Raw genomic sequence first — 21,163 nt, 5'->3', positions numbered from 1 at the left:
CTGACTGCCAGCTCAGAGCCTGGAGCCTGTTTCAGTCTGTGACTCCCTCTCTCTCTGACCCTCCCCTGCTCACGCTGTCTCTCTCTCTCTCTCCTAGAAATAAATAAAAATATTTAAAAAAAAGAAAAAGAAAAAGAAAACAGAATCCCAAGTCATTAAAGTTTTATTTTTTTAATTAAAAAAAATTTTTTTAATGTTTTATTTATTTCCGAGAGAGAGAGAGAGACAGACAGACAGACAGACAGCGTGAGCAGGGGAGTGTCAGAGAGAGAGGGAAACACAGAATCTGAAACAGGCTCCAGGCTCTGAGCTAGCTGCCAGCACAGAGCCTGACGCAGGGCTCAAACCCACGAACCATGAGATCATGACCCAAGCCAAAGTCAGACGCTCAACCGACTGAGCCACCCAGGCGCCCCATTAAAGTTTTATTTAAGAAGTCCTAAATCACAGGATTACGGGAGACTGCTATTGTGATTAAAGTTTCATCAAGAGTTTAAAAAAAAGTTTCATTAAAAGTTCAAACTGAGAAAACCATGGTAGGCTATTATTTCCCTCTTTAGAATTATCTATTTTAACTCTAATTTTTTTATGATTAATAAATATCATTCTTATAATTAGAACAAAAGGCACTTCCATTTTGGAAAGTAATGGATGGTGATGAAGTAAGTCTTAACAAGAGCTAAAAGAGAAGACACTAAATAGAAAACAAGCTGAGTAGTGAGACTGTTGTCTTTAACTTCTTTTGTTAATGTCTGTAGAATCATATCGAGAGAAATAATTTTTACTTAAACTTTTCAAAGAGGAAGAAAAAGGAAACTACATCTGCAGCGGAATCTTTCTAGAGCAGGGTTTCCCACACTGTGGTCTGCAGACCTCTGGGCATCCCTAAGACTCCTTTGGGAAATCTGTGAGGTTAAAAACGATTTTTATAATAATACTAACATATTATCTGCCTTTTCTACTCTCATTTGCTCACAAGTGTACACTGGAGTTTTGGTAGAATATCAAAGAATAACCATGGTTACCTGAAAATGTAAATAAAGTACTCTTAACTTTTTTATATTTACCTCTATGAGGCCCCATTTTTTCATATGCTTCAGCCAAAATCACATACAACAGACTGAGTACAGAGGCAGATATAAAAATTCAGCTGTCTTCTATTAAGTTATGTAATTAGATTTCCAAATATAGGACAATGCCTCTCTTTTCACAAATTGTTTTTGTTTTGGATGATAGTTATTACTGAGGAAACGTTATTTACCTTAACATGTAATAGTATTTACATTGTCATTTTAAGTAAATTAATATTTTTAAAGGTTCTCAATTTTAATTTCTAATCCAGTAATTAATTATCAATAGATATAATCTCACATAAACAAAATCTCTCAGGAGTCCTTAATTTTTAAGACGATAAAAAGGTCATGAGGCACGTGGCTGGCCCAGTTGGTGGAGTGTGCAACATTTTGTCTTGGGGTTGTAAGTGTGAGTTCCACACAGGGTGGAGAGATTAATTTTAAAAAAATCTTAAAAAAAAAAAAGAACGTAAAAGAGTCTTGAGACCAAAAGGTTTGAGAATTTTTGCTGTTCTAAAGTATTTCTGGGGCACCTGGGTGGCTCAGTCGGTTGGGCATCTGACTTCGGCTTAGGTCATGATCTCACGGTTCGTGGCTTGAGCCCCGCATCGGGCTCTGTGCTGACAGCTAGCTCAGAGCCTGGAGCCTGTTTCAGATTCTGTGTCTCCCTCTCTCTCTGACCCTCCCCTGCTCATGCTGTCTCTCTCTCTCTCTCTCTCAGAAATAAAAAAAAAATTTTTTTAAACATTAAAAAAATTAAAAATAATTTTAAAAATAAAAAAGTACTTCTTAGTTTTTAAGAAAAATCACTGCACAAAGAATTTTTTAGGTAAGAGAAACAAGTGAAGTGAATTTATAATTAACGAGACAAATGATTAAGATCACATTTGCTTCACAATAATCTAAGGAAAAAAGGAGAAACAGGAGGAAGTATTAATGAAATAAGAGTGGCCCTGAGTTAATGATCACTGAGCTAGGGATTCATTATACCAGTCTCTCTCCTTGACATATGTTTGAAATTTTCCTAATAAAAAGATTAAAGAAAGAAGTGAATTAATACTTTAGCAGTTGAATTTATAAAAAAAAAACCATCTGACTGTAATATAACATTACTACTTAGAATGAAGGAAAATAAGGGAGAATCTTAATATTAATAATATTAATTTTTAATATTAACTATTAATGTTAAACTAACAGTATCCACATAGCTCCAAATGCACTTAAAAATTTTTTTAATGTTTCATATAGTTTTGAGAAAGAGACAGAGAGAGAGAGAGGGCATGAGCAGGGGAGGAGCAGAGAGAGAGGGAGACACAGAATCTGAAGCAGGCTACAAGCTCTGAGCTGTAAGCACAGAGCCCAACATGGGGCTCGAACTCATGAACCATGAGATCATGCCCTGAACAGAAAAGTCAGACATTCAACTAACTGAGCCCCCCAGGAGCCCCCCAAATGCATTTTTTAAAAAAGTTTATTTATTTTGAGAAAGACAGAGACAGTGCAAGTGGGGAAGGGGCAGAGTGAGAGGGAGACAGAATCCCAAGCAGGCTCTACGCAATCAGCTATGGAGCCCGATATGGGGCTCAAACTCACAAACTATGAGATCATGACCTGAGCCAAAGCCCAGAGTTGGACACTTAACCAACTGAGCCACCCAGGTGCCATTCAAATACACTTTTTGGTCTCCACTGATGTTCTCTCAATTGGTTTCATCTAGTTAAAACAGCAAGACATGCATACTATCCAGAGTTTTGCTTTGTTCACTTAAAATTCACTTATACTGCTCCTTTCTTTACCTACAATCACTAACCAGACTTTAAAATGACATACATATCTTCCAGCTTACTAATTAAAAAAAATTTTTTTTTAATTTTTTTTTGATGTTTTATTTATTTCTAGGAGAGAGAGAGAGAGAGAGAGAGAGAGCATGAGGAGGGGAGGGTCAGAGAGAGAGGGAGTCACAGACTCCGAAACAGGCTCCAGGCTCTGAGCTGGCAGTCAGCACAGAGCCCGACGCAGAGCTCAAACCCACGAACCGCTAGATCATGACCTAAGCGAAAGTCGGCTGCTTAACCAACTAAGCCACCCAGGCGCCCCTAAAAAAAAATTTTTTTTAATGTTTATTTATTTTTGAGAGAGAGAAAGACAGACAGAGAACAAGCAGAAGAGGGGCAGAGAGAGAAGGAGACACAGAATCCAAAGCAGGCGCTAGGCTCTGAGCTGTCAGCACAGAGCCCAATGCAGGGCTCCAACTCATGAACCACGAGATCATTACCTAAGCCAAAATCGGACCCTTAACTGACCAAATCAACCAGATGCCTCTCTTTCAGTTTAATAATTAAATAAGCTTATCAAATCCTTTAACCTAATTGATCTGACTATAGCACCTAGAATGATTTTTGTATGTTATACTATTGCCATCTGCTGGCTGTGATGTCTAAGTACAGTAAACAAAGGTTTAAAACAGAGAAGCTTAAAAATTTACCCATGACTGAGGTTTTCTCCCAAAATTATCCTGTAGAAAAGAAGCTGCCATACATACATTAGGGTTCTTCAAAACCTCACAGATAAGATCTGGTGTGTTCAGGGTGGTATGGCTGTAGACCAAAACTTCACCTTAGAAGCGGTGGTTCCTGACCCTGGCTGCGGTTTATTTAAAAAAATTTTTTTCACGTTTATTTATTTTTGAGAGAAAGAGAGAGAGAGAACACAAGTGAGAGACGGGCAGAGAAAGAGGGAGACACAGAATCCAAAGCAGGCTCTAGGCTCTGAGCTGTCAGCACAGAGCTCGACATGGGGCTCAGACCCACAAACTGTGAGATCATGACCTGAGCTGAAGCCAGACGCTTAGCTGACTGAGCCACCAGGGTGCCCCAGCCCTGCTGCACCTGAAAATCACCTGGGAGCTTTTGAAAATCCTGATGCCTGGGCCCCAAAACCAGAACAATTAAATCAGAGTCTCTATTTTATAAAAATGAAAGAGAAGCCACAGACTGAGAAAAGATATTTGCACAAAACTTATCTGACATAGGAATTGTACCTAGAATATATAAACAACTCTTAGAACTAAATAAGAAAGCAACCCAGTTTTAACAATGGGCAAAATATCTTAACAGGCACCCACCAAAGAATCAATGACAACTAAGCACATAAAAAGATGCTCAACATTATCAGTCATTAGGAAAATGTAAATTAAGACAATAAAGAGATACTATTTCAGATCCATTAGCTAAAGGTAAAGAGAATGACCATTGTAATTGTTGACCAGGGTATGAAACAACTGTAATGTTCATATACTGCTGGTAAAAATATAAAATGAGACAACCACTTTGGAAAACAGTTAGGCAGTTTCTTAAAAAGCCACACACACATCTACCATAAGAGCCAACCACTCTACTGCTAGATTCGTACCCAAGAGAAAGAAAAGTTTTAGTGGGTTAGTATCGCTTCTAAAATTCATGTCCACCCAGAAGTGCCTGAGTGGCTCAGTCGGCTAAGCATCTGATTTCAGCTCAGGTCATGATCTCACGGTTCGTGGGTCTGAGTCTCGTGTCAGGTTCTGTGCTGACAGCTCAGAGCCTATAGCCTGCTTTGGATTCTGTGTGTCTCTCTCTGCCTCTCCCCTGCTCATGCTCTGTCTCTTGCCCTTCTAAAAAGGAATAAACCTTTAAAAAAAAATTTTTTTAATTCATGTCCACCCACAACGTGACCTTATCTGGATGCAGATAAAATTAGCTAAGATGAGATCATACTGGAATAAGATGAGCCCTAAATCAAATGACTGATGTGCTCATAAGAGATGGCACACAAAGAAGAGGAGGCAGAGAGCAGAGAAATACATCTAAAAACCAAGAAAAACCAAGGATTACCAGTAGTCAAGAGCTTGTGGAGCCAGGAAAAGAGAAGGAAGGATTCTTCCCTAGAGCCTTCAGAAAGAGCACAGCCCTACAAACACCTTGATTTTGGACTTCTAGCCTCCAGAACTATAAGACAATAGATGTTTTAAGTCACTCAGTTTGTGGCAATTTGTTACAGCATCCCTAGGAAACAAAGAAGCATAAAGTACAAACACTTGTACAAGAATGTTCTTTTACAATTTTTAACTTATTTATTTGAGATAAGAGTGTGTGAATGTGTGGGGGAGGGGCAGAGAGAGAAAGGCAGAGACAGAATCCCAAGCAGGCTCTATCCTGTCAGCACAGAGCCCGATGAGGCGCTCAAACTCATGAACCATGAGATCATGACCTGAGCAGAAATCAAGAGTTAGACACTTAACTGACTGTGCCACCCAGGCACCCCATAAAAGAATGTTCTTATTAACTATATTTGTAATAGCCCCAAAATGCAAATAACCCAAATGTCCATCAATAAGTGAATGAATTTACAAGTTGTGGTATATCCACCCAATGGAATGTTACTTGGAATAAAAATGACTGAGACACAAAATATGAATGAAGTCTCAAAATATGCTCAATATTAAAAAAACAGACAAAAACCACTATACATGGTATGTGCTTCCATGGTATTTACTGGGCATGGGGGGAGACAAGAATGAGGTACAGGAGTCATCAGAAAGTGTCACAAAGAAACTTTTGGAGATGATATATTCATTATATTGACTGTGGTGACAGTTCCATAGAAGAATATATGTATCAAAACTCACTAAGTTGAAGGGAAGATGGTGCACATGAAAGCACCAAGAATCTGTCTCTCTCACCTAGATAACAATTACAGTGACAAAATTTGTCTGATGTAACTATTTTGGAATTCTGGAGTCTGTTGAAAGCTTGCAAATTGCAGAAGGAGGCTTGTATGATAAACCATGGTTAATTTTGTTCAGTTTTAGCACTTAATATAGCAGCAGCTACTCATCCCACACCCGAAGCCAAATGGCAGGCAGCTGTTATGTTCCTAAAGCAGCTTGTACACATTATGGGAGCCTGGGTGAACAAAAAGGATCCTGCCCTCCAAATATTGGGGATCTACGCTCTGCTGATTGATGTTTTTGATCACAGAGATACAGACAACAAGGCATAATCACAAAGAAAAAGAAAATATGAATACACCTATATGTAGTAATAAGATAGAATCAGTAAAAATATCTCCCAAGAATAACAACGGCAACAATGATGATGACCACATCTGGGACCTGATGACTCACTGATGAATTCTACAAAGAATTGATACTGATCCTTCTCAAGCTTTCCCAAAAAAACTGAAGAGGAGAGAATACTTCCCAATTCATTCTTGGAGGCCAGCATTACGTTGATACCAAGGCTAGAGAAAGACATTACATGAAAATTACATACAAATATCCTCCATGAACAATGATGCAAAAATCCTCAACAAAATACTAGCAAGCAAAATTCAGCAGCATATTAAAGGGACTACACACCATATAACCGAGCAGGATTATTCCTGGAATGCATGGATGGTCCAACATATGAAAATCAATCAACGTAATAGGCCACTTCAACAGAAAAAAGGAAAAATAAAACACATGGTCTTCTCAACTGATGCAGGAAAGCATTTGACAAAAACCCCTTTTCATGGTTAAAAAAAACCCCAAAAACTAGAAATAAAAGGAAACTAGCTCAACATAAAAACCATATGTGAAAAGCCAACAGCAAACATTATATTCAATGGTGAAAGATGGAGAGCTTTTCCTCCAAAATCAAGAGCAAAGCAAGGATGCCTGCTTTCACCACTTCTACTTAACATAGTATTGGAAGTTCAAGTCAGAGCAATTTAATCAGGTAAAAGAAGTAAAAGGCATCCAAGTTGGAAAGGAAGATATAAAATTACTTTTGTTTGCAGATGATTTAATCATATATGCAGAAAATCCTCAAGATTACACACACATACACACACACACAAAAGCAGTTACAATACGTAGTTCAGCAAAGTAGCAGATTACAAAGTCAACATACAAAAGCTGGTTGCATTTCTATAAACTAACAATGAACAATCGAAAAATAAATACAAAGTAATTCTATTTACAATAGCATCAAAAAGAATGAAATAGTTAGGAAGTAACTTAACCACAGAAGTGAAACACTTTACAACGAAAACCACAAAACACTGCTGAAAGAAATTAAAGACATAAATAAATGAAAACACATCCCATGTTTATGAACTAGAACACTTAATCTTGTTAAAATGCCCATACTACCCAAAACAATCGACAAATTCAATGCAATCCCTATCAAAATCCAAATGATATTTTTGCAGAAATAGAAAAACTCATCCTAAACTTCATTTGGGATCTCAAAGGACCCTGAATAGCCAAAACAATCTTTAAAAAGTACAAAACTTATACTTCTTGATTTTAAAACTTATTACAAAGTTAGAGTAATCAAAACAATGTAGTACTGGCATATAAACACACACATAGGCCAACAGAATAGACATAAACCCATACCCTCTCATGCATAGTTAACTGATTTCTGACAAAGGTGCCAAGACCATTCAATGGAGAAAGGACAATCTTTTCAACAAATGGTGCTGGGAAAACTGGATAATTACATGCAAAAGAATGAAGCTAGACCCCTATATAACACCATACAGAAACATGAACTCAAAATGAATCAAAGATCTAAACGTTAAGACCTAAAAGAGTAAAACTCTTAGAAGAAAACAGAACAAAAACTGCAAGGCACTGAATTCAACAATGATTTTCTTGGATATGACACCAAAGACATATGGTAAACAAAAAAAAATTAGACTTCACGATAATAAAAAATTTTTGTGCATCAAGAGACACTATCAATAAAGAAAAAACCCATAGAATGGGAGATAAATTTGTAAATCATATTATAAGAAATTAATATCCAGAATATATAGAGACCACTTAAAACTCAACAACAAAAAACAAAATCCCGGTTCAAAAATGGGCAAAGGAATTGAATAGATATTTCTCCAAAGAAGATATACAAATGGCCAAAGAACACATGAAAAGGTGCTTAACATCACTAACCATTAGGGAAATACAAATCAAAAACTACAATGAGATACCACCTCCTTGGTACTGCCTATTAGAAGAGATACTATTAAAAAAAAAAGAAAGAAAACAAGGGTTGGCAAGGATGTGGAGATAATGGAATCTTTGTGCACTGTTGGTGTGAATATCAAATGGTGCAGCCGCTGTGAAACACAGTTCCTTAAAAAATTAAAAATAGGTTTAGCATATGATGTAGCAATTCCACTTCCAGTAATATACCCAAAAGAATTGTAAGCAGGGTCTCAAAGAGATATCTGTACACCCATGTTCAAAAATAGCATTACTCGTAATAGCTAAAATGCAGAATCAACCCAAGGGTCCATTGCTGGATGAATGGATAAACGAAATATGGTACATACATGCTATGGAATATTATTTAGCCTTAAAAAGGAGGAAGGGCACCTGGGTGGCTCAGTCAGTTAAGTGGATGATTTTGGCTCAGGTCATGATCTCACAGTTCATGAGTTCAAGCCCCACATCAGACTCTGTGCTAACATCTCAGAGCCTGGAGCCTGCTTCAGATTCTGTGTCCTCTACTCTCTCTGCCCCTCCTCCACATTCTCTCTCTCTTCCCCCCCGCCCCCAAACAAACATTTAAAAAAAAATTTTTTTAGAAAGGAAGAAAAGTATGCAGTATGCTACAACATGGATGAACATTGAGGACATTACGCTAAGTGAAATAACCCAGTCAAAAAGGCAAATAGTGTATGATTCCATTTATATGAGGTACTTGCAATAGTGAAAGTCATAAAGACAAAAAGTATAACACTGGTTGCAAGCAGCTGGGAGGGAGGAGAGAAAGGGGAGTTATAATTTAATGGTATAGTTTCAGTTTTACAAGATGAAAAGAGTTATGGGGATGGATGATGGTTACACAACAATGTGAATGTATTTAATACCACTAAACTGTGCACTTAAAGCCAAAATCTGTAGAGGGTGGAGTCCAGGTATCATTAATTTTTAAGCATCTCTCAAACTATTCTAACCAGCAGGCAAGGTTGAAAACCATTTTATCAGAGGGCACCATCTCATTTACTTTGTTTTGAACAAAAGAGTTGTATTTGATGAAAATATGTAAACCTGAAATAATTTTGATAATTCTCATTTTAGGTGCTCATGGAGGTCAGCAACATCATACTTTTTCCTTAAGCAGACAAAGAAACTCAACATAAATGGGATATTCACTGCTTGATTTATACCTCCCATTCTTAAATTATAAGAAAACCATGGAAAACAATATTGAACTCCGTTTCAGCTATTTGTTCCTACTACAAAATAACTGAAAATACTAAATACAATATGGTTTAATACATACTGGAATGAATGGTGTTATAGACTGAATTGTGGCCACCTCAGAATTCATGTGAAGAAGTCCTAACCCCAAGTACTGCAGAATGTGACTGTATTCAGAGATAAGGCTTTTATTTTTTTAATTTTTTATTTTTTTTAATGTTTTATTTATTTGAGAGAGAGAGAGAGAGAGAGCACGAGCAGGGGAGGGTCAGAGAAAGAGGAAGACACAGAATCTGAAACAGGCTCCAGGCTCTGAGCTAGCTGTCAGCACAGAGCCTGACGCAGGGCTCGAACCCATGAACCGTGAGATCATGACCTGAGCCAAAGTCGGGTATTAACCGACTGAGCCACCCAGGCGCCCTGAGATAAGGTTTTTAAAGAAGTGATTTAAGGTAAAATGAGGCCATAGGATGGGCCTTAAACCAATTTGACTGGTGTCCTCAGATGAAAAGAAAATGTGGACAAAGAGCAACCTGGAATGCTCAAACACAGAGCAAGTCCAAGTGAAGATAAAGTAAGAAAGGGGTGATCACCCACAAGTAAAGGAGAGAAGCCTCAGGAGAAACCAAACCTGCCAATATCTTGATCTTAGACATCTAGCATCCAGAACTGTGCAAAAATAAATTTCTGTTGTTTAAACCATCCAGTTGGTGGTATACTCTGGTGCTGAACTTTACCCTGGGGTACATGCCAAACCCCAATATTCAGATGCTGGATCTGGCCAGGGCCTGGCATGGCTATTACTGTGAAATCTTAGCCTCAACTATTTCACCTGCTCTCTGACCTCAGCCTTCTCATATTCTTTCCTTTCCTTCCATTGTACCTTTTCTTCTACGCCATATTGAGACCACTAGTCCCTTAAACTCTCCTAAGCAGTGCTCTCTGACCTTTCTTTCTCATCTAATCTGAGTCCAATGGCGATCATGTTAACTACTCTGTTAGAACTATCTTCCCTTCCTCCCCAACCTATTGTCACATCTAACCAAAAAAATCCAAAATCTGAACCAGTGTTACATTTTGCCTTCGCTACTACCATCCTAGGTGAGTCAAGCTGTGTCAGAAAAATATTAAACCATACATTCATGTAATGTCTACAAATTACTGATTCTTATCTCAGCCACACCCTGCCACAATCCTTCTGCCTTGAGTTAGCATTTCTGCCATTCTTAAGAACCATTCCAAACTTTCTTCACTGTCTCTAGTGTTGACTAGACTCCTATCTACTGTTGACTAGACTTTACACTTGACTCCAATCTCTTACCTTGTACCCATTTGACATGGATGTCATTTGCCACAAACTTCTCTCCCTCTACCTATATATTTATCTGTCTGCACCCATCTTCACTTTCTTGTCTACAGTCTCAAATGAGGACTCTCATTTCTAACCTCCCCATTTGTGTTTTTTGGCAACCCCTCCTATTCTGAACATTGGTCACTCATAATCCATTCTCTCTCCTACCTTACCTGCTTATTCAACATTTTTATCTTTGCTGACACCCTTTCTCCAGCACCTAAACATGCATAAGTCTCTCCCATCTCCCTATATCCCCTCCCTTGACCTCTACCATCCTCCACCCACAACTATCCCATTTTTTCTTATTTTCATCTAAACTTCTCAAAAGTATAGTTTACACTCAGTGTGTGTTCCCTCAGTTGCTCTAACTTGGCCAGCTTTGGCCCCCAGTGTACTATCAAAAACTACTCTTCCTGAGATTAATGACTTCTTAGTACTTAGTTCTTAGGGAACCCCTTCTCTCAAAGCATGCTATAGGACTGAGGGGAAAGAAGAGGCCCTACTCTAGTACCCACTGCTCCTTCAAAATCTCTGTGTCTTAGGGCGCCTGGGTCACTCAGTTGGTTAAGCGTCCAACTTCAGCTCAGGTCACGATCCCACAGTTCACGAGTTCTACCCCGCGTCAGGCTCTGTGAAAATGGCTCAGAGCCTGGAGCCTGTTTCAGATTCTGTGTCTCCCTCTTTCTCTCTGCCCCTCCCCTACTCACATGTCCTCTCTCTCTCTCAAAAATAAATAAACATTTTTTAAAAATTCAAAATCACTACGTCTCCAATCCTCACATCAACTGAGGCTTATGATATTCATCTATACCAGTAGTCAGCAAATTTTTCTGTAAAGGGCCAGATGTTAAAAAGTTTAGGTTTTATAGGCCACATGGTCTCTTTTTATAGGTACCCAACTCTGCAAGGCAAAAACAGCCAGAGACAATGCAGAAATGAATGAGTATGGCTGTGTCCCAATAAAACTTTATTTATAAAAACACATGGTGGGCTGGATTTGGTCTGTAGGCCATAGTTTGCCAACTCTTCCTCTTTGCTAGCACCTTGTGTCACCCCCAGACATTCTACATTTATCAAGAAGTTGCTACCTGACTCAGTCTTCATCACCAGCCTAAATAAAAAAGCACAGTGCCTAGCACCTGGTAAGCATTCCATAAAATGTGGCTATTTTAAAAAGCCACATGAATAAATAATTTTAAAATTATTATTTTAAAAACTTATCATATGGACATTCAAAAATCTGTGGATGACCATCTAACACTTGTGGCTCTCAGCCTCTTCATCTGCTTAACTGTCATACTCTGGACTTTGTCATCACTACAGAGCACTTAATCTCTAACATCTAAACTCTAATACACACTGATCAAAATCTCCTGCTTGTCACTCTCACTGCTTTTATGCTTGCTCTTCAACCTCAATGAGCCTCCAATCCACTTTTATCTCTATTTTCTCCCAATCCATGAGCTCCCACCCATCTTTACTTCCTTCCTATGCTTGATCTCCTGGCCCATTAATTGAGCCATCATTTCACCTACATCTGCAACTCCTGTTCTCCCTCAACTATACCAGACTAGCAAAATCCTGTACCATCCCATCTATCTGCTTTCCCTATTCCTATACCTAGCCGGCCCAGGAGTGCTGAAAATGTCTCAGAGATCAATGCCATTACAAACTTACGCTCTCCACCCTCAGCTGGGACTTCAGCACCACCCAGTTATACTTCCTCCAATCCTCTCCCAAATAATCCAGACTTCCAAGGCTTAAAACTCTCCTCAAGGCTCCTTAGGCTATCCTGCTTTCTCAAACCTTCAACGACCTATTTGCCTCGGGCTCGAGTCCCAGCAAAAGAGTTGGTTCTACTCCAATCCACTAGCAGAGCTCTGGATCCATCCCTGCACCCTCTGCTCCACCAATACCACAAAAACCAACCCTGAACAATCCAGCCATATCATATGACTTTGTTCACTGCTCTTTAACCATGGATACATTGCTCATCCTGAGCTTCCCCATCTTCAAAAGGTGATATCTTTGCAAGGTTGTTGTGAGTGTAACAGATCATGAAGTGCCTGACATATGATAATCATTCCATCAATGGTAGCCAATTATTATTATGTTAAAAGCTTGAAGGTGAAAAGCAGTTTCAAGAGATGGAATATAAGGTTAGAGACTGTCAGAGGGGAAAGGGAAGGCGTACAGGAAAGAGAAAATAATTTCCCTTGCCCTAAAATGTTCCAATCCTTCTGTGAATATCACCAGTTACTTTGTCAATTACAGTAATTAAATATATGACTACTCTTTGCTATTCTCACCATGGTTTGGAACCTGCAGCTCCTCTTGCAGTATAATGCTGTCCAAGGGGAAGATGTGCTCTGGGTTCTAAGTCTTTGCTAAAAGAGAATACTAACAAATCTTCCTTCTATTAATCTAGAATTAAAGTGATATTCATTAAAAAGGAATTACAGCAATGTTTAATCACTGAGAAGTGTCAAAGAGAAGTATTCAATTAGTGATTCCATGACTGGGGCAGATGTACTTCAAGGTGAGAGCCTGGGACATCCTGTGCCAGAAAGAAGAGAAGTGTAAAAGCTGGGGGCAAAAACTGACAGGGTAGTGGTGAAATGCCAAAAAGAAATAGGAGATGGCTTGAAAGGGGCCACTAAAAGATAAATCCAGGACAATGTGAGCATCAAAAAAAAATAATGACAGTAACGGATTCTAATACAATTTAAAAAAAAAAAAGTCCTTGTCCTTGTCTATACAGATTAAAAAAAAAAAAAAAAAAAGGCAAGAGCTCCAAGAAAGAGAAAAACCATCTATAGAATAGTACCAGTTAATAAATGTGGAAGGAATGAAATAACTAAAGGATCACCACACTGTGTAACCTTCAAAAGTAGAGATCATCTCCATGATGTGAAAAACACTTGGTGAAGAGTTAAAAGGAAATCTGCAAGAATGACAGACATCTGTATAGCCCTGAAATATTACTCCACAGATTACTTTTTATTTAAAAAAATTTTTTTAATGTTTATTTATTTCTGAGAGAGAGAGAGCAAGCAAGCATACACAGAATCCAGGGCAGGCTCCAGGCTGAGCTGTCAGCACAGAGCCCAATGCAGGGCTCAAACTCAGAAACCGAACCATGAGATCATGACCTGAGCTGAAGTCGGACACCGAAGTGACTGAGCCACCCAGGTGCCCCAAATCCCAAGCAAGCTCTGCACCATCAGCACAGAGCCAGGTATAGGACTCAAACTCACGAAATGTGAAATCATGACTTGAGCCAAGATCAAGAATTAGACGCTTAACTGTCTGTGTCACCCAGGCGCCCCACTTTTTAATCACAAAAATTACAAAGAGAAAAATGTACCTTTATAATGGAGATATCTGGCAGTTGTCCTCTTTTTTTTTTTAATATTTTTTAAACTTTTTAAAAAATTTTTTGAGAGAGAGAGAGAGACAGACAGCGTGAGCAGGGGAGGGTCAGAGAGAGAGGGAGACACAGAATCAGAAGCAGCCTCAAGGCTCTGAGCTGTCAGCACACAGTCCAACGTAGGGCTCGAACCCACGAACTGTGAGATCATGACCTGAGCTGAAGTCAGACACTTAGCCGACTGAGCCACCCAGGCGCCCCTGGCAGTTGTCCTCTTAATCAAGTGGTGGAACTTAGCATCAATAGTGAAAATAACATGGTATCATTTGGCTATAGTAAGCACACAGCATCACCCACATAGTTTACCCAAAATCTCTTATACTGAATTAATGAAGAAAAAAAACCAATCAATTAGTCCAAATTCTTATTGCTTAAAATGTGGTCTAAAGACCAGAAGTATATCATCTGGGAGCTTGTTCAAATATAGAATCTTACGCCCATAGACAACTCAATCATAATTTGCATTTTAACCAGATCTTCAAATGATTCATAGGTACAAAATTTGACAACTCCGGTACAAGACAAAACACCTAGACTTAAAAAAAAAAAAAAAATCAATGTCATTAAAAAAAAAAAGCAGTGTGGAAGAGGCTATTCTCCATTTAGAGAGGTCCAGCCATCAAAAAAGCAATGAACAAATCTTGATTGAATCCTGGATCGAGGGGGAAAAATAATAAAATACATTTCAAGGGGGACAACTCAGAAAATCTGAATAAGTAACTTTTATTAAATGACTAGATTGATGTTAAGGTTCTTAAATGTGACAATGGTATTTAATAATAGAATTTTCTTACTCTTCGAAGATACAGGCTGAAATATTTAAGGTAACATGTCTACAACCTACTATAATTTTTTTAAGTTTATTTATTTCGAAAGAAATAGTGAGCAGGGAAGGGGCAGAGAGAGAAGGGAGAGAGAATCCCAAGCAGGATCCACACTAACAGTTCAACAGGAGCTTGAACTCACAAACCTTGAGATCATGACCTGAGCTGAAACCAAAGGTTTGACACTCAACCAACTGAGCCACCCAGGTGTCCCTACAACCTGCTTTTAAATAGCTCATGAACACATATGGAAGGAAAGCATGAATGGCATGGTAACAACTGGTTACTAAAAAAGGAAGACTATGTAAGTGTCCATTGTGCTATTTTTTCATTTTTCCCTAACGGTAAAGATTTTATTAAATAAAAAATGAAAGGTGAGAAGACTTCAATTAATCCACAACAGAAATGTGAAGTTTTTGGTAGCAAACAGCAAAATTTGCACACAACCTTGCATCTATGTTAACATCTACTGCAGAAAATACAGGTAAGTGTTCAACAGATGTTTGATGAGGGAAAGGAAATTTGTTTAATCATATTTCAGCTGGCAGAAGTTCTTAAAGCTGCTCCAACCAGCTGGCCATCAGATTTATACGGAACTATGGATTATCATGCAATGAGAGGCAACAGAGTGTCACAGCAAAGGTTTTGGAGTCAGTCCTAGATTTTATTAGTGAGGAGTCCTTGGGCAGATTTAATCTCCCAAAGCCTAAATCACTCTCTCTGCAAAACAGAAATAAAATAGTGCCTTCTAGTGTGGTTGTAAAAATTAAATAATATATGAGGCAATGAATGTAAAGTACTTTGCATCATTAATAAATGTTAACCAACTTTATCAATAAAGTCAGCTAAAAGGTATTCCCACAAAATGAAGCAAATGTTTTTATGGACCATATTTTTACTTGATTTTGAGAATTAAAAGTTTTTATATGATCTAGGGGCATTCTGTGACAACTTTATGTCGAGTGGAGAAGGCAAAACTATTTTCACTTCTTATTTTTATTTAGTATCTTGAAGAAAAACCAATTAGTAAGTTGATAAGCAACTTTTCCCCAAGGTAAAAGCATTTTAGTTCTTCAACTTAGTCTCAGTGAATCAGTATAAAGGACTAAAGATTAGCTAAATGAAGCTTTTATAAAATGACTTACTGAATCAAATTCAATACTAAGAAAATTTGGAAATAATTTTGTCAAGTTACCTTAAATTCTCTTGATTAGAAGAGTTGTGAGAAACCATGTTTTCATGGGAATTTACTGAACACAGTTTTCTGGAAATGCTTAGACAAAAAAATAAGCACCTATCTTTTTGGCTTAAGTGGACTTGTGTCTAGACAAAACAGAACTGACTTCAATACACGGGTGATAGTCTACCCCTATTATTCTATTAAATTCTAAAACAGTGTTTCCCAAAGGTTGGCAACGATAGCCGGCAGGCCAAATCCAGCCCAGGTAATTTTCATTAATATAGTTTTACTGGAACAGAGCCCTGCTCACTCATTTACGTATTGTATTATATATGCTATTTCAAGTTGAAAAGTTGCAACAGAGACCGTATGGACCCCAAAGCCTAAAATATTTACTATCAGACTTTTACAGAAAAAATTGCCAAGTCCTATTCTAGAAATATTTTTATTCCAAAAAAGGAATAAAACCTGTTTGGGACTCACCTGAGGGGTTGTCTTTTTGTACTGATCACCTCCATCTATCACATCCCTCATGATTTTTCCCTTCAGAAACTCATAGTCTTCTGGACTCAGGTGAATAGACTCTATGGTTTTTCCACAGCCCAAACACTGACCACTGTAATTACAAAAGTTTGTGTTAAATGGTATCCTGGAAAAGAATTTTCTCTAGAATGAATAATCATAGGACGGAAGGAAATTAAAAGGTAATTTAAAAAGAATATTATAATCTTTGTGATCATCACATGCAATTTTTTGTAAAACTAATAGTATAACACACATTAGGGGTGCCAGAAAATCCAAAAAAGTAGACTGCTGGGCATCCAGATAAAGTTTTTAAACTTATTCCCAAAACACAACTAGGTTCCAGATCTGTAGGGGAAAACATCTCTGAGGCTTCACACGAGGCTCACTGCACCTATGGGTAAAACATGTTGAGCACTGCAAATTCTCCATATGCAAAATATGGCTTTCTTCTTGGGTACTCTCTTAATTATCCTATCTCTAATGTAGTCTTAAAACTTTTTTGATCAGTAGCAACAAAACCTACTAAACCTGAATCAAACAAGTTAAAAATAAAATACTGGTGGGGCGCCTGGGTGGCTTAGTCGGTTGAGCGTCTGACTTTCGCTTAGGTCATGATCTCGCGGTTCGTGGGTTCGAGCCCCGCGTCGGGCTCTGTGCTGACTGCTGGCTCGGAGCCTGGAGCCTGTTTCGGTCTGTGACTCCCTCTCTCTCTGACCCTCCCCTGCTCACGCTGTCTCTCTCTCTCTCCTAGAAATAAGTAAAACATTAAAAAAAAAAAAAAAAAAGGTTTAAAAAAAAAATAAAATAAAATAAAATACTGGTCTTTACCTTCCCTGGATTGTTGTGAACTGTCCTTTCCATTGTTCCCCAGGAACACTACAAAAAAAAGATTACAAAACCAAATCATTACAAGGTCAGATTCCTAACATCTGAAACACAATAAGCAAATTGATAAAATAAATGAGATAATAATTCTAATTTTTTAAAAAAGAGAAAAGCTCAGATTGCCACAGAACCAAAAAATAGGCATTTTTATTGATACTCTGTGATGGGGCTAAGGAGAGAACAGTAGCCTACTGTGGACCTCCTTCTTCCCTTTACTCCTCCTCTGGTCATTCAACCCTCATCTTCAAGTCTAAATCTACTTTCACGGGATGTGGCAGCTAACATTAATAGTGTAACCTCTAAATCAAACTCAACTCTAACCTCCATAACGCTACCAGAGATCGTTCCTGCCTGGAGTAATTTCTTCCCTTACACTAACTTCTTATACACCACTATTAACTGTCAAGCATTGAATTCCCAATTAAGTTGTGAATGCCATAATAGATCTTACATCACAAATTCCCAAAGTACTTAGCCAAATGGAGGCATTCAAAACTACCTGATTTATTTGCACAATCAATGCAGCCCTTCTTTCCTCTTACATATACTACCATCGGTTTCTATGGACTCTTTTGCCTTCTCCTTCCCTAGTTCGTAATTCAAGGTCTCATCATCTCTCATTCAAACCTACAATTGCCTCCAAAGAGATCTTCCTATATCCAATCTTAACCCCTCTCCAATCCTTTTTTCTGTTTTGGCAGTTACCTTTCTTCTTTATTTTTTTAATTTATTTTTTGAGAGAGAGAATGCACATGCCAGCAAGAAGGGGCAGAAAGAGAGGGAGAGAATCTTAAGCAGTCTTCATGCTCAGCGCAGAGCCTGACACAGGGCTCAGTCTCATGACCCTGAGATCATGCATGACCTGAGCCAAAATCAAGAGCAGCATGCCTAACCAACTGAGCCAGGTGCCCCGGCAGTTACCTTTCTAAAACTCTACTCCAAGGTAACAGAATGAAATCCCAAATCCTTGGCATTCAAAGAATTTTACAACCTAGCTCCTCCACTCATATTCAATAAATTTGTTAAATAAGATAATTAAGCATGATTGCTACTTCAAAGCTCTGTGAAGAGGATATATATATATATATACGTATATGTATGTTTACATATATATATACGTATATATGTATGTAAACATATATATATAGCGCAAAACAGGAAAACAGAAAAGGAATGAATCTTTATGAAAGAGCCTAAGAAAAATTAGTGGTGAATAAGTGCATAAAAGACTGAAGCAATAAATAGGGACATAGCCAGGAACATGAATAAAAGCAAAGGGAAAGCAGAGAGCCTTGGAGAGAACAGTTGGATGGTGGAAAGATCCAAAATGAACTGGAACGATGAGATTTTCCATTTTTAACACCTGCATATCACGTCTGATCAGGCTTTCCTGATGAAATGCATACGTTAAACAGATGAAATGCATACAGATACCAGTTACTAGGTTTCAGAAGAACTTCTAAAAATACTAATGTGATTCAAAGACAGCTCCAGTTTTCTTGCTATAAACTCCAGCCAGAAGTACTATTGGTAAGTACATCATACTGAACACTGCAGAAGAAAACAGATGATCCTTCTAAAAAGAAAAAATACATAAAAACATACAAGTGCTCTATAATTTTCCTTTCGTGTGATCAATGGAGAATACAACAACTTGTTTATGCTATACTTTTTCCAAAGAGAGAAAATGTTGTCTTTAAGGAGAAACGAATCTCAAAGAAGGAAAAAAAGTATAATCTGAATAGAGTAATCCTCAGCAACAACAAAAGGAGGCAGCTGCTTTTAGGTATAGGTATTAAATTAAAAACATACATACAAAAAAATCAAAGTTACCTCTCAAACCATGTTTTTATACTGTGTGCAAATGATTCCTCAGGATATAGACGATTATTTCTTAGATACATAAGAATGTCAAGTAGCTTGTTTGAATACTGATCATCTTTTATGTTTTTTCCAAAATCAAAGAACGCTTTTAAAGTTTTCAACATAGGAATAAGATTATGACCTAACAATTCCTGATACAAATTCCAAGCTAGGTTTACATCTTGGTGAAGGAGGGCTCCCTCGATACAATCATTGTAGTTCTTTCTTGAAGGGATCATGACTTTTTTGAGATCCTCTAACAGCAGTAAGGCCTCTTTCCATCTGTCTGAGTGGATTAATCCTTGGATGAGAAGGCTATACCCTCCAGGTTCTAACCTCTTATATCTGGCTTTCATGATTTCATAGACGTCAACAACTTCTGATATCTGTTTATGAAAGACACAAAGATACAAATACCTAACCAGCAAATCATAGCCTACAATACCATTGTTTTTTTCAGCTACCCAGGCTAACAGAGATTTGGCCACATCTATAGAGCTATGGTAGTGAGCCATTTGTGAAATGATCCAACTTTCAAAATTAGCCTTTCCTTTGAAATCTTCCTTGAGTTTATCCCACTCTTCTGAATTCAAAGGTCTTGTTGGAAGTTGAACAGTATTCCTCATAGGTGGCAAGGCATGATCTTCCCTCTGAGGATTCATTTGTGATCTTTTCTTAGCTGCTCCAGCTGCAAAAAGGTGGGAATCAGAAGAAACTTGCTTATTAGTGTCTTCATCTCCTTTCCTGAGATATCTGGCCTTGGCAATCAGAAGATTCACTGCTTTAGTATTTTGTAGAGACACTGCTTTAAGAGAAAACCACTTCTGTTGGTTCCTGATGCCATAATAGTCTTTGAGAGAGAGAGAGAGATAAGAGTGTCCTGGGCCTAGGCCAAGGTATGGGTTGCTCTTCCAAAGCTTAGGAAGGCTTCGAATACCAGTGAAACAGAAAGTCATCATGCACTGAGATCAGCACCAGATATACTGAGACAGATGTTCATTAAGCCCCTACTTCTACTGCATAACTAAGGAATTGGGAGTGAGGGGCAGAGAATCCAAGCACAACTTCTTAAAAGAGGATTTTCATTTTCTCACAGACAAATCGGACCTGCTTTGGGGCTACTTAATGCAACGAAGTCTGTGGAGTTCTCTCCATTAAACAACCATCCAGGGACAGCCAAAGTCAGTCACAAGTCCCAGAACTCGGGGATAGGGCTGGTATCTTCTGGTGCCCGATAAACCTGTGAACCTGAGGAAAAAGCACAAGGAGGTCCGTCCAGTTTGATTCGCCTGGATCACAACTGCCCCTGAAAAGAGTCAGGATCCCATGGGGCCTTGCTGACGGAAGGGATTAAAGTCGAAAACCACGACCAGGAGTCCCCAACCCCAGACCTAGGAGCCGCATGGACAGCGGCTAAAGCCCGAGTCTAGGGCCCATGGCCCTGCATGACAACCCTCCCGGGCAGCCAAAGGCGTCAGGTGAGGATATGAGGGTGGGGAGATGGGGAGAGAGCCGAGTAAGGAAGGGAAGTACCCAAGGGGCACTGGCTGCTGTGTACGAACCGATCATAAACAAAGTTCACTCCATTCAACAACTCACCTCAGCACTCACGCTTAACGCAACCATAAACGCGGCGGAAACTACCACGTCCACAATGCACCGCGAGGACCTCTACCGTGGGGGCGACTGAACCAGACGCAGGCGTTCCTCTGGGCCTGACGGCGACAGAAAGACGATTTTGAGGCTTTTAGTGGCAGAAGCGTCTGCTGAAGACGTCTGCTATATTCAGGGAAGCT

At 38.6% G+C, this 21,163-nt stretch overlaps 1 protein-coding gene across 1 annotated transcript in view; it reads right to left on the bottom strand.

Moving 5' to 3' along the window:
- The window catches only part of LOC120248607 (protein only RNase P catalytic subunit), a 151,371-nt gene extending 130,363 nt beyond the window's left edge, over nt 1-21,008 (bottom strand). Inside the window, exons 1-4 of the mRNA XM_039257008.1 lie at nt 20,967-21,008; nt 19,338-20,615; nt 17,448-17,495; nt 16,578-16,710 (exon numbers count right to left, since the gene is read on the bottom strand). Of these exons, the coding sequence (XP_039112939.1) occupies nt 16,578-16,710; nt 17,448-17,495; nt 19,338-20,326 (1,170 nt within the window). The 5' untranslated portion in view covers nt 20,327-20,615; nt 20,967-21,008. The remainder of the gene's footprint in view (nt 1-16,577; nt 16,711-17,447; nt 17,496-19,337; nt 20,616-20,966) is intronic.
- Nucleotides 21,009-21,163: the final 155 nt, after the last annotated feature.

The sequence above is a fragment of the Hyaena hyaena genome, unplaced genomic scaffold (genome assembly GCF_003009895.1).
Source record: "Hyaena hyaena isolate Hyena2069 unplaced genomic scaffold, ASM300989v1 scaffold_599, whole genome shotgun sequence".
Taxonomy (NCBI): Eukaryota; Metazoa; Chordata; class Mammalia; order Carnivora; family Hyaenidae; genus Hyaena; species Hyaena hyaena.
Note: the sequence above shows the minus strand (reverse complement) of the source record. Positions and strands in the feature narration are given on the sequence as shown.